General features: G+C 35.3%; 1 protein-coding gene across 1 annotated transcript in view; it reads left to right on the forward strand.

Moving 5' to 3' along the window:
- The first annotated feature begins 8,977 nt into the window (after positions 1 to 8,977).
- Positions 8,978 to 12,619, forward strand: part of LOC756375 (G protein-coupled receptor kinase 5) — a 45,456-nt gene continuing 41,814 nt past the window's right edge. Inside the window, exon 1 of the mRNA XM_030985977.1 lies at positions 8,978 to 9,071. Within this exon, the coding sequence (XP_030841837.1) occupies positions 8,978 to 9,071 (94 nt within the window). The remainder of the gene's footprint in view (positions 9,072 to 12,619) is intronic.

Consider the following 12,619-nt stretch of genomic DNA (forward strand, 5'->3'; position numbering starts at 1 on the left):
CAAAAATCAGGTCATGGAAGACGTATTTGTATAGGTAGGGGAGAAAAGTATTTTCAAATATGCCACCATTTTTAATTCATCATGTACATGTATTTCTTGTATCAGATCGGATAAGTGGAGTCTGACTTCCAGGTACGTGTACATGTACAATTGCTTTATGTATTTGTTCCAAATATATTTTTTGTTGTTGTTTTATCAGCGCTCTGATCATTTTTCTGTAAATAAGAAACAATTATTATGGCTCCAGACGATAATGTAAGCTGTGCACTGTAACTGTGCTGTACTGTGGATATCAGAAATAAATGATTGAAAATTTGAAATTTATATTTATATAATGGCTCTGATTAGAGTTTTCTTTCAAGCAAGTGTTTTAATGGCATGTTCAGACCGTGGGAAGTTTACATATACGAAACTCATATAAAGAAACGTAAATAAAGAATCATTGTACTGGTATAGCAAAAGGAGCCTACAGACTAGATAACAGCATCATATAAAGAAACCAGTATTGATGAGGTCAAGGGACATGGCACCTGGCCAATCATCAGTGCGTACTCGTGATAAGCCCCGCCCAGACAGATTTTGTACAATATTACATCAAGACTTGTCAGTTTTGTATTCAAAACGATGCTCAAACGGACTCTGATTGTCAGAAAGCGTGATTAATTACTTGATTTAAATAGAATGAGCTTCTGTAATCAGATCAGAAGAATTAAAGAAGAAAGAAAGAGACAAAATTTAAGCAAAGAACATGTTGGAAGAAATACGGCTGAACCCCATTCTCCAGAATCAATAATCAGTACGTAGTCTTGATCAGGAACACATTTGGGATAGTCATTACATTCATGATGTACAAGTTTGATGTACCCATAAATATGTATGGGGAAAAGGAAGTATAGCTGAAAATATCTCCATTGTGAATGGATTTGACATATATTGGAGCAAGGCGTTGGCTCTGTAAGTATAAAGCCATTCACTCAACTGATCTGTAAAATGATCACTGTTAGATTTTGTTTCTTCATGGTATTACTGGACACCCTTTATGAAACTGATATAGAAATATCAGAACCCTAAATGAAAATGTGCTGGTAGGACGGTGTACTCAGTATACTGTATATACAGTACCACTAAATGGACTTATAAACTAAGACCTTGGAAAATGGATCATCTGTGTAAGTGCACAATGCTGGACATATAGGCCTACAGTATTATGATAGTTGGTTTTCCACATACATGTATATATCTAAATCTGTTGCTGCTCAAAGTATCCATGATTAAAATAGACATTTTGGGGTGTGTGCTTCAATGTGCCTGCCAATTTTGTTTTCATGGCACTGATAAGTTTTCTTTTCTTGCTTTTGACCAATACTTTGAAAGAAATCTGACCATACATCTGTAGCATCCTACCAATGTATTTTCTTCATGGTGTACATTGTCTATTGGGATTGCATATGTACAGTGTATGTAGACAATTATGTAAAGATGACTTGGCTCAATAGCCTACGTCACATTGTTACACCATTCAGAACACATAATGTCGTACCCAAAGTTTTGAACTAATACTATACTTCCATGTAGTTTCTAGTGAAAAGCATCACTGATCTTTCTCTCTCTGTGTCTCGACTGTGGGCCACTCTATTTATAAAATTGTTTGAAGCGATATTGACATGAATGGCACCATTATAATGTGTGCTTGTTGAATACACAATAGGCCTGCCTTCATCAGCTCGACTTTGTCAAATAACCCGCTATTTTAACTATCCCGATCTCAAATTAGCCAGTTGATTTGCGTCATCATCAGCCCGCAGTTGCAACTAGCGGGATATTTGATCGAGAAAATATCTCAAGAAATGTTGGTGTTGTTTCCAAAATATCCAGCAGTTTGGGAAATAGTGGGCTAATTTTCGCCTGTCCGAGCTAGTTTGTGATGAGCGTATCGGTCTGGTGAAGACCAAATTTCGAGCTTTGGGATAATATCCAGAGTCTAAAAATAGCGGGTCATTTGACAAACTCAGGCTGATGAGGACAGGCCTATAGAGAATCAGGAAGTTGCTCGAGATCGAGCACCCGTTGGGTAAAAAGGACTTTGTGCTGTAGACAGGTACTTGAGGTCACAATATACGCATGTATTACAGATATGAACACCACTTATTTGTACATCAGGAAAAGAGATTTATTGACAGATTTTCCTTCATGGCTGAAAAAGTGCCCAACCCATGTTTTTTAACAAACTGTGTGGATAGATAGGGTTTTTGCAGTGTGTATTGAAGTAGACCTAATGTAAAATACATTAACGTTTTAATAAGTGTTTTGGCAAAGAGAGCTAATGTACATTGTATATTGTTCATACTTCACTATACATATATCTTGAAAATTAATAGTTGGAAGTAATTTTCTGGCTGACTGTTGTGGTATTTTAAGCTTAATAAAAATAAAATAAAAGGGAGTGGAAAATGTGCATACATTGTGTTGCGGGTAAGCCTGAATCCGATGACCGGGGTAATAATAATTTCCGCGCCTAGAAACAAAGTATTAGGCGCATTATAAATGTGAGCTATTATTATTATTATTATTATAAAACGTCTAGATAGAGATATTGAGTTGTTATTATAATTTAAAATAGCATGTCTGTTCAGCTTAGAATTTTCTAATAATTATACATGTAAGTTTACTTATCATGGTATTCATGTTGATTGCAAAAGATCTAAAATTCATTGAGGACTAGATGATTCACTTTTCTTGCTTTTTTCTACCTTGATATCTCTTTGAATACACCTGCCTCCGACCCTGCGATGACCTTTCATGACCTTTCATGACACACAGAGAGTAAGTCCATTCATGTTCATGGTTTCAAGACAAAACTAACCAACGCTCATCATCTTACTCACTAATAATATCATTTGGTGTTGGGTGAAGTCAGTCGAGGGAAATCATTCAAGTTTATTAAAGCATGCCATGACTAACATGTAATTCGAGGGCAAGCTAGTCCAATGTCTTTTTCCAGCTAAGGTCTATGATTCATCAAAGTTTTGATGCAAACAACTTGAGAGAGCTCGGGGGGGGGGGGGGGGGGGGGGGTGTTTCACGAAGATCCTGAGTTGAACTTATCTCTAAGTTGGACTATATGGAAAGCCATTAGCTTTATTGAAAATATTTTGTTAACATTATTTTAAAAGGCATAAAATGTTGATTCAAATCATTCATATTTTCTATTACCTTAGGAGATTTCATGTTCTTGATGTGGAATTTATGAAAAGTCTAAAATACCTGAATTTTTGCTTTTGAATAAATTTAATCTTAAGGCTACAAATGGCTCTCCATAATTGTCCAACTTAAAGTTAAGTTTGACTTAGGATCTTTGTGAACCCCCCCCCCCCCCCCCCCTGAGGATCAGATGCAGGGCTCGACACGTAACGGGTGCCTGGGACAAGTGGGTGCCCAAAATTAAAGCCTGGACTCTCCCCTCTCCCCCCTCATTTTGATTTTTTAACATTGGGCACATGCATGCAGAGGCTCTTATATAAAATAGATCCAGATCCCGGTCCCAAAAAGTTGGTGTGGGGGCTCTGTCAAATGACAAGGAAGAGAACACTTGCAATTTTAAGTTTCATTCACTTTCACAAATCACTAAATACCTTGTGCTGGCCTTCAAATACACCTCTAATGTCACCATTTAATTTGCATTATTGCACCTAATTTTGGTATTAATTAAATCAGGGTTTTTAAATAAAAGTTCTTCCATTCAAGCAATGTTTTATTTCTCGTAAGAGAAAAATAATACTTTAAAAACACTGATACTTGTACATACTCTTTTATTTCCAAAATTCTGAAAAAGGGTTGGAACCAGTTCATACATTTAATTTGTACATTATTATGGTTCATGTGTCAGCTACAGTATTTTAATTTTATTGTGCATAGAGTTGATTCTTTGTGGGTTATCCTTTCTAGGTATATATCATGTTTCTTTTTCAATATATTACATAATGTAAATTGTACTTCTACTTGATGCATGAAATAAAATGGAATGCACTAAAAGAAAAATCTGCTTTGCTAAATGAAGGGAAAAATATATATTTTTAAAAATTATTATTTTGTAACATTGTAAAATAGTTAAAATCCAAAAATCTGTTATGCCAGTTGTAATCAAATTGATTTTCTGCTTATCATATTGAGATATTATTTTTGATAAACATATAAAAAAAAAAAAAAAATTAAATCTTAACATATCAAAGTATTAAAGAGGAAAGTATTTTATCCCAAAGCCATGACACATCTAATGGCTACCGCATTCATCAATGTCAGTTATATTTGGTGACTGTAATAGTCAAATGAACTTTTCATCTGTAATCACTCCTTAGTTTAAACTTTCATACGTAACCCATATTAGTTGGTCTTTTTTCTAACTTCTTTGGGTCGTGGACTTTGGTTACTTTGATATTGATTTCTTTCCCACCTTACCGTTTTTGTTTTTACATTTTAAAATGATTTTTACACACTCAACTAACAAATATTCTTTGGGTCATGGACTTTGGTTACTTTGGTGTCAATTTCTTGTCCAACTTACTGTTTTTGTTTTGACATTTTAAAATGATTTTTACACACTCAACTAACAAATATTCTTTGGGTCATGGACTTTGGTTACTTTGGTGTCAATTTCTTGTCCAACTTACTGTTTTTGTTTTGACATTTTAAAATGATTTTTACACACTCAACTAACAAATATTCTTTGGGTCATGGACTTTGGTTACTTTGGTGTCAATTTCTTTTCCAACTTACTGTTTTTGTTTTGACATTTTAAAATGAATTTTACACACTCAACTAACAAATATTTCCATTGATTTTGCATATTTTTAATTTTTTAAAAAGTAAAATGCTAACACTGCACAAAAAGAAAACAGAAACAAGTCTTGCAAAGGATCTTTAAAGACACGCACACTATGTATTGTCATGTTTAAATATTGTACATGTATGTTTATACATATCTCAGTAACATGTTGACATATGTATTATCAACAAATTATTCTGAGGCTTAAAGATGAAGTTGAGTTCTGGTCATGCGATTGCATTGTGAAAGAAACGGTGTGGAATCGAACAGAAATAGGTTGATCATCTAGCATATAAGAATTTGTGTGTATTGCAAGGTTCTGGAATCATCAAAATTATAAGAAATTTGGCCAAGTCTTGGTAAAGTTACAAACACTGTACACAGAAAGATGTATATGGGACTACACGAACACGTGGCGTAAAAATCCTACCCCGAGTTTTACGATGTAACATGACATATTTAGAATATGAAGGCACTTGAAGAGCCATGCTTTTCAGGGAACATGTCTTATCTGATGTTCTTCCACACTTGCATAATAAGAATGATAACGATCACAAATTATTTTTCACCTCTTCCCAGAACTCAACCTTCTCTTTAAGTTGCTCTTAAAAGTGCTCTCTTTGTATAAAGATATACCTATGAATGAACTAACTTATTTTTAGAACTCTGAAATATAAAAAGAGATAAAAAGTGAAAAAAATTGGTGGCTATTTTGCAGATACTGCAGTATATATACAGATTTGAATGTCATGCCATCTGCATAATAAGTGATACAGTCATGTACCAATATGAAGGGAGGTTTGTGTGTCCGGACGCTTAACAAAAATAAAGCCAACACTTTTGCCTTTGGATTTAAAGAAATGTATGCATCAAATAGCACTTGTAAGCCATCACATAGATTTATCCTTATAATATTGTCTAACATAATTCTTAAAAGATTTATGTAATGTTGCATGTAAACTTCTTCAAAATACTATTTTAAATCAAAAGTCTGTATACACAACATCTATGTATACTGTGCCTGTATGAAGTGGAAAAAACAACTTTCATTGAATCAAAAGTCAAAATCAAAAGAGCCCTGGATCACCTGGTGGGGTGGTTGTGTTCCATACTTTTAGGAGTGGGGGCAGTCACATTAGGTATGTCTTCATCTGCTCGAGATTGCCAAATAGCCCGCTATTTCTAATTTGGGAAATAAGCCAGAAGTTACAAATCGCATCTTTATCAGCTCTAGACTCGACCTCGAAACTTGAAATTTGAGCTCGGGAAATTAGCTCAAGATATTTTGCTCAGCAATCGCACATAGTCGGGCTGGTGAGGACGCACCGGACAAATAGCGGGATATTTTGCAAACTACATGTAGCCCAATATCTTGGGATGACCAAATATCCCGCTAATTACAACTGCGGGCTGATGAAGACGCAAACTAGCTGGATAATCTGTGATCGGGATAGTTAAAATAACGGGTTATTTGGCAATCTCAAGCTGATGGAGACGGGTCTATTTATTCCTGGTCACTTGATGGTCAAAGGAATCTTCACAAGCAGAAAAGGGCAAAGCCTGTAATAAAATGAGGAGCTCTGTAGTATGGATATAAAAGTCTGGAGAGTGATCACAGACTATGTTTTTTTGGGGTTTAGATTAACTTCTTGCTTTTTCTTTATTAGTGTATCAGTATTGTATCAAATATATTGAAGATCATTTGTTATGTAGGATACATTGTGGACTCTAACCAATGATGATAAAGCATGTATGACATCCACTTAACATTAACTTTGCAGTACAAATAAGAATGTTCTGTAAATGTCAAAGTAGTCGAATCAAATGCTTGTAAAGCTGAATGGTCTCAAGGTTTATTGCTCCTACAGATGTTAAGACATCAATAGAGAATGAATGCGAGAGAGAATCAGCGTGTCCACACACAAAACAATTTATCCCGAAACTCTATAACGAAACGTCGTATAAAGAATCATCGTATAAATTCCAGGATGTCCACACACAGAAGAAAGTAATCCTGAAACTATACAGCGAAATGTCGTATATGTGCGCAGTTTGCTACTGCGGTCATGAAATGGAAGCGGAAATGAGAGGTCAGGTCTCCTTTCGTGCGAGGTCACGTTAAGCCCCGCCCAGTTAGTTACACTAGTTACACCAGTTACGTCCACACACAACACCTTCCGTGATTAGGCGTGATTAGGCGTGATACTTTATTGAGTTCTAGTTCGAAAAGATGCCTAAACCTGCGTTTCGTTATACGACGTATCGTTAGTGAGCGTCCACACACACAATTTCATTGTATAACTTTCGCAAAACTGTATACATGTACCTATTGCGAAACGGTATAGGTAATCACGCTTAATCATGGAAAATGTTGTGTGTGGACAGGGGGAATGAGAGAGAGAGAGAGAGATATATATAGAGGGAGGGGCTACTTCAATGATTTTGCTTTTCAAAATGCCCTTCACAGTAATGGATTAGGCATAGTTTTCATTTTATGGATGTAAAAGGCCCATTTACATTGTTACAGTACTGGAAAAGCCCATAAAAACCCCATCAGTCTTTTTAATAATTCTGTTGTTGTTCTTTGGTGAATTGTGCGCATGCTCCACTTGTAGCTAGTCAGGAGAGTCACGTGACCAAATGCCGGAATAGTTCAATGTTGATCTGAGCGCAAGCATTTACACTGCAAAAACTGGTGGAGCTTTAGCCGGCGTTTAAAAAAAACACACTCCAGAGTCGGGTTTTTTGTCGCGTTCATGGCTAGTTGCCTAGCAACTTCCAACAAGAGTCTGAAATGTGTGAAAAACTGATGTTTTTTTAGCTTGCACTATATTAGTGCAGCTGTTGTTCAACTTCACACATTGTCGACCTCGATTTGTCACGGATTTGACATAAGATGGAGACTAGTTGCATTTACACTGCACATTTCAATTTTTCGTCAGAAATTTCTAAGCAACTACTGGCAAACATGACAAAAAAACAAAATTGAAAATCCACCTCCGGAGTGTTTTTTTTTTAACGCTGGCAGAAATTTGACTGATTTTTGCACTTTTAATGCCCGCTCTTGAAACATCTGCGGATGATTCTGTTTATTGGTCACCCAAAAATGGGAATGAGCATACACCAATGTTTTCTAGTATTAAAAATGGCAGTCCAAAAAATAAATGGTGTTTGGTCTGTGTAAATGGGCCCGATATTCCATAGATCGACATTCATTCACAAAAAAAATCAAATGTGTATGGCAGGCTGGTGTATGGTATCTATAGGTATATCAAAGAGTTGTGTATAAATTGTGAATATTCCCTGTCATGGCAAGGATATGACACATGATCTACATGTACTCCGATGCAGATATAGGGGTGTGTGTGGGAGGGGGGGGGGGTGGGGATGCACTTGTCGCTTTCCCTGACTTTATTGTCAAAATGTATTTGAATAGTTCTTCAGTCATTGTGATCATAATACTGCCTTCAATGATGACTTTATTTATTTTTACAAGAAACGTTCCCGATAAAATTCAAACTTTCTGCACTTAAAAATGCGAGACAAAGAAACAAGATGGCTGTTTGCAATTCATAATGCCAGTTGTGACGTTTTCTGTTTATAATGCCATTGATACGACCATCATTTCAGCCATGAAATGACACGTGATCTACTCTGATGCAGATACATGTATAATGGTGCATGTGTGTGCCAGCATTGTGTGTTTGTATCTCAGTGTAGGTTTTTCCAGGGACCCTTTTATTTATGATATCATATTCTTCCATACCTTTCATATTGCCTGCCTGTGATCGTAAATAGATTGTTTTTATCATCGGGGAGTGAGCAATTGGAAGCTATAGCCTTGTCCTCACTGGATGGATGTGTTGTTGATTGATTTACAATATTCATAATATTCACGTTTGGTAATATTGACCGATATTTTCCTTATATATTATTAAATTTGAATACGTTCCCTGTTATAAAGATTTCTTCATTTAGAAACAACATAAATACTTGTTGCTGTGTTAACACAACTTAGCTTTGCAGTTTGATCTTACTCTGCCTTGAATCAGTGAGATAGTGGGAACACATCACTCCTTGATTGTATAAAAGCACACATAGTGAATATAATTAGGAAATGATTAACTGTAATCCCTCAAAAAGAGAAACGGCACGATGCTGTTGCCTGTCAGTGGTGGATATGATAGAGATGATGGCGGTGATGATTATGATGATGATGATGGTGGTGGTGGTGGCAATGATGATTCCCGTGAATGCTTGCTGTTGTGTTCACATGACTAAGCTTTGCAGTTTGATCTCATTCTGCTTGTTTGCCTGGCTTCAGCGAGATAATGGAAACTCACCACACCTTGACTAGGTGATAGCACACAGAATGATTACATGTACACATACAATATCTAATCAGGAAATGATATACTGCTACTAATAGCTATTGGTAGTGGTGATGCTGCTGCTGCTTGTAATGATGATAGTGATCCCATGGACCCTACTTGGTGATACCAATGAGGATGATAATGATGATGATGGTGTTGGTGATAGTGATGATGATGGTGTTGGTGAAAGTGATGATGAAAGTGTAAATGCAGCTTATGTATGTTTTAGGACATGAATATTACATTCATGAAGCACAACTTTTATTTACCCTAAGCCTGTGAGTGTGATGGACATAATTGAAAGAATTTATATCTCTTATTAATTGCAAACTAAGATGCCTGTTGGCCAATGTTTCAGGTTACATTTGGTAACGTATTTACAAGTACAGTTGTGAGCCAAAAATAGAATGCAAATAATATCTCAAGGTTCTTAAGGTTCATATTGTTCATTTAACAATGGAAATTTGTGGTATTTACATTGTATGGATGATACACATCATTCATAGTCATACAAACCTCAAGCAAAATTAAATACACTTGTTTTATGTATGTCAACTTTGCTGGTTGTTATTGTGCCTGAAATGTCTGGACTAAATTGTTACGTATTTGAAAGCTCTTTTTGGTTTAATAGGAAGTACTTGTAACCATTAAAATGAGCCTTGTTTTTATGACTGCATTTCCCTTTTCCTGTCAATGTGTCCTAAACTTCATTTACTAATGTACACACCGGTATGTGCTTAGTGAGATCTAGAAATCAATTTGAATAACCCAGACACGGAGCCAGTGTTTTTTTCTGAGGGAACTGAATGTTTTCAGTTGATAATTTTTTATTTAGATAGTGGTAAGGGCTGGCTATATTAGATCATTAATGACGATACGATACAAAGAGTTCATAATAATGCTATTGATTTTCCCTCTTCATTTAGTGTTAAGTCAAGGCTTTAGCAAGGTTACATTGGAATAGAAATGTATTGGCATTAATCCATTTTTATTCAATTTAAGATAACATTTTTGGAGGAGGAAGATCTCGGTCCTATTTCCCCAAAACTGCAATTCTATGCTTGCACATTTTAATAGATTTCACTTCCTGGTTGCACATTGTACATCCTCTAGTCTTGAGGCACAGACTCATTGAGTTTGAGTTTGAGTTTATCGATTTCACATTTCACATGCAGATTCAATACAGATAACAAAATACACATAAAAGACATTGTTTCGTAATTAAAAAAAAAAATTGATTATAGTAATTGACAAATTAATCAGACTTCAAAATCATACATCACCAAATGTGTTTGACAACTATTATAATGTTAAATGAAAACCCAGATGAGAGAAGTAAAAAAAACTGGTATAGTGCAGGAACTTATAGAAAAGCTTAGCTTGTAAAGAATAGGTTCCTGGGAGACATGGACCGAATATGTTTACTTTAGGGAGAGGTACAAAATCAAATGTAAGAGGGCAGTTATTCGACAAATAATTGTATACAAGGTCAATAAAATTTGAGACAAATACAGAAAGAAGAAAAAAAAGGAGAAGAAATACACTAACAGGAAGAGGAGTAACGAGCCAATAAATAGCAGAGTATCCATACTTCCATCACACGTTTCCACCACCTGAACGATTATAAAACTGAACAGGAGACGTCATGAATTATGAATTCCTTCCTTGATAAAATTCACTTGTGTCACAGAACCACGCCTAGAATTACAATGTAAAATGGTTAACGTTATAAGAAAAAGTACATTACCGGTATACACTCAAGAAAATTATGCTGGCTGGTGCAAAGACCAGAAGGGGAAATTTTCCAAATTTGATTTTTTTTTCTTCTTCCATTTATCCTAAAATGTTTCTACCTGATAAAAAAATTTATATCACCTTAATTGTTTGCATTTGTTGCCTATTATTCTTTGGACTACACTTTAAAAAAAAAAAAATGTGCAAATACCCCGTAAATGGAAGTCAAATCTGATATTAAGTTGGTTGTAATGGAAGCAGAAACATGGGAGAAACGGATCATTGAAATTTTGAGAAAAATCCAATGAACTTAATAAAGTTGTATATTTTAAAAGTTGTAATCAATCAAGCGTAAATTCCCATTTTCAATGAAGAAAGTGTCTATGTAGACATGTGAAAGCACTTTTCTTTGCCATTTGAGGCCTTGATCCATGAACGAATCAGATGAGGTAAATTGCTGAAAGCTGGCCCCATCAATTAGATGATTGCCTTGAGGGTGTGTTGTGAAGGAGACACGTAGTGATATAGAGATGGATGGATATTTAATAATTGTGTGGGCAGTGGCATCAGTGAACTTGAACTCATGAACAAAAACCAAGACAAACATTTTTATAAAGCCATTTGCTAAAGCAGTTTCGACCATAGATTGTGAGGAAAATAAGATAAAATGGGAATATAAGGTAGTATGCATACCAATGGAATATTTTCTCCCTGATGAATGGGATCAAAACATAATGAAAATAATATACATAATACATGTGGAGTAAAAGCTATTGTACTTCTGAAAATATCCAATACACACGACCTACCTTGTTTTTATAGCTTTTCTCCTTTTTTCAGGTTTTAATCCATCTTTGAAGGTGACCCGACAATGAAAACCTTTGCCAATATCAAGGGATGCATGGCAAATTCCAATTAAACCCATTTTACTTTACGACAACGATGCATAAAAAGGAGATCGCGTCTCGTGGAAAGCCCATCATTCAGTGGTGTAAATAATTAAAAGAGAATTTGATGGTGATCACCCATGATGTAACCAGGCTCAGAAATTAGCAAATTGCGTTATTGTTATTAGGTACAGTTAACAAATTATACTCTGTAAGAAGAAAAAAGTGGACACTTTTTGTTCTTAATTTTAATATTTATAAACTGTCATAAAATATATAAAAAATTAAAGGAAAATTAAGACACTATCAATATCAATTAAGATAAAGGTTTGAATATTCATGCTTGTATGGGCACTCTCGTTTAACCGTTAGAAGGTCTGGTTAAGAAAACTTTGTCGTCTGTCGAGGATAAGGTTTATTGGCTGTTGTGACTTCAATTAATTAGCATATTAGTTTGGGACAGGGAAATCATAGTTTTTTAGTGACTCTTTATAGTATGAGGATGATGGTATATATTGACTGGATTAGCATTTTAGTTTGGGGTATTGAAATCATAGCTTTTGAGTGACTACATGTATGTAGTCTGTAGTCTGTAGAGGATGATGGTATATAGTGACTGTTGTTACTTTTATGTGATCATGGCAGCCCAGCTTCTGAGTTACTCTGCGCCATTAATGTAGAGTTTATGGTGTCGTGATGGATGTGACTTCAATTAGTATTTCACATGTGATGTATACTGTTACAGCTTAATTAGCGCAGAGAATACATGGTAGATCTCTCGTGTGCGTAATTAACCTTTCTGC

Source organism: Strongylocentrotus purpuratus, unplaced genomic scaffold (assembly GCF_000002235.5).
Source record: "Strongylocentrotus purpuratus isolate Spur 01 unplaced genomic scaffold, Spur_5.0 spur5_scaffold_15, whole genome shotgun sequence".
NCBI classification, from domain to species: domain Eukaryota; kingdom Metazoa; phylum Echinodermata; class Echinoidea; order Camarodonta; family Strongylocentrotidae; genus Strongylocentrotus; species Strongylocentrotus purpuratus.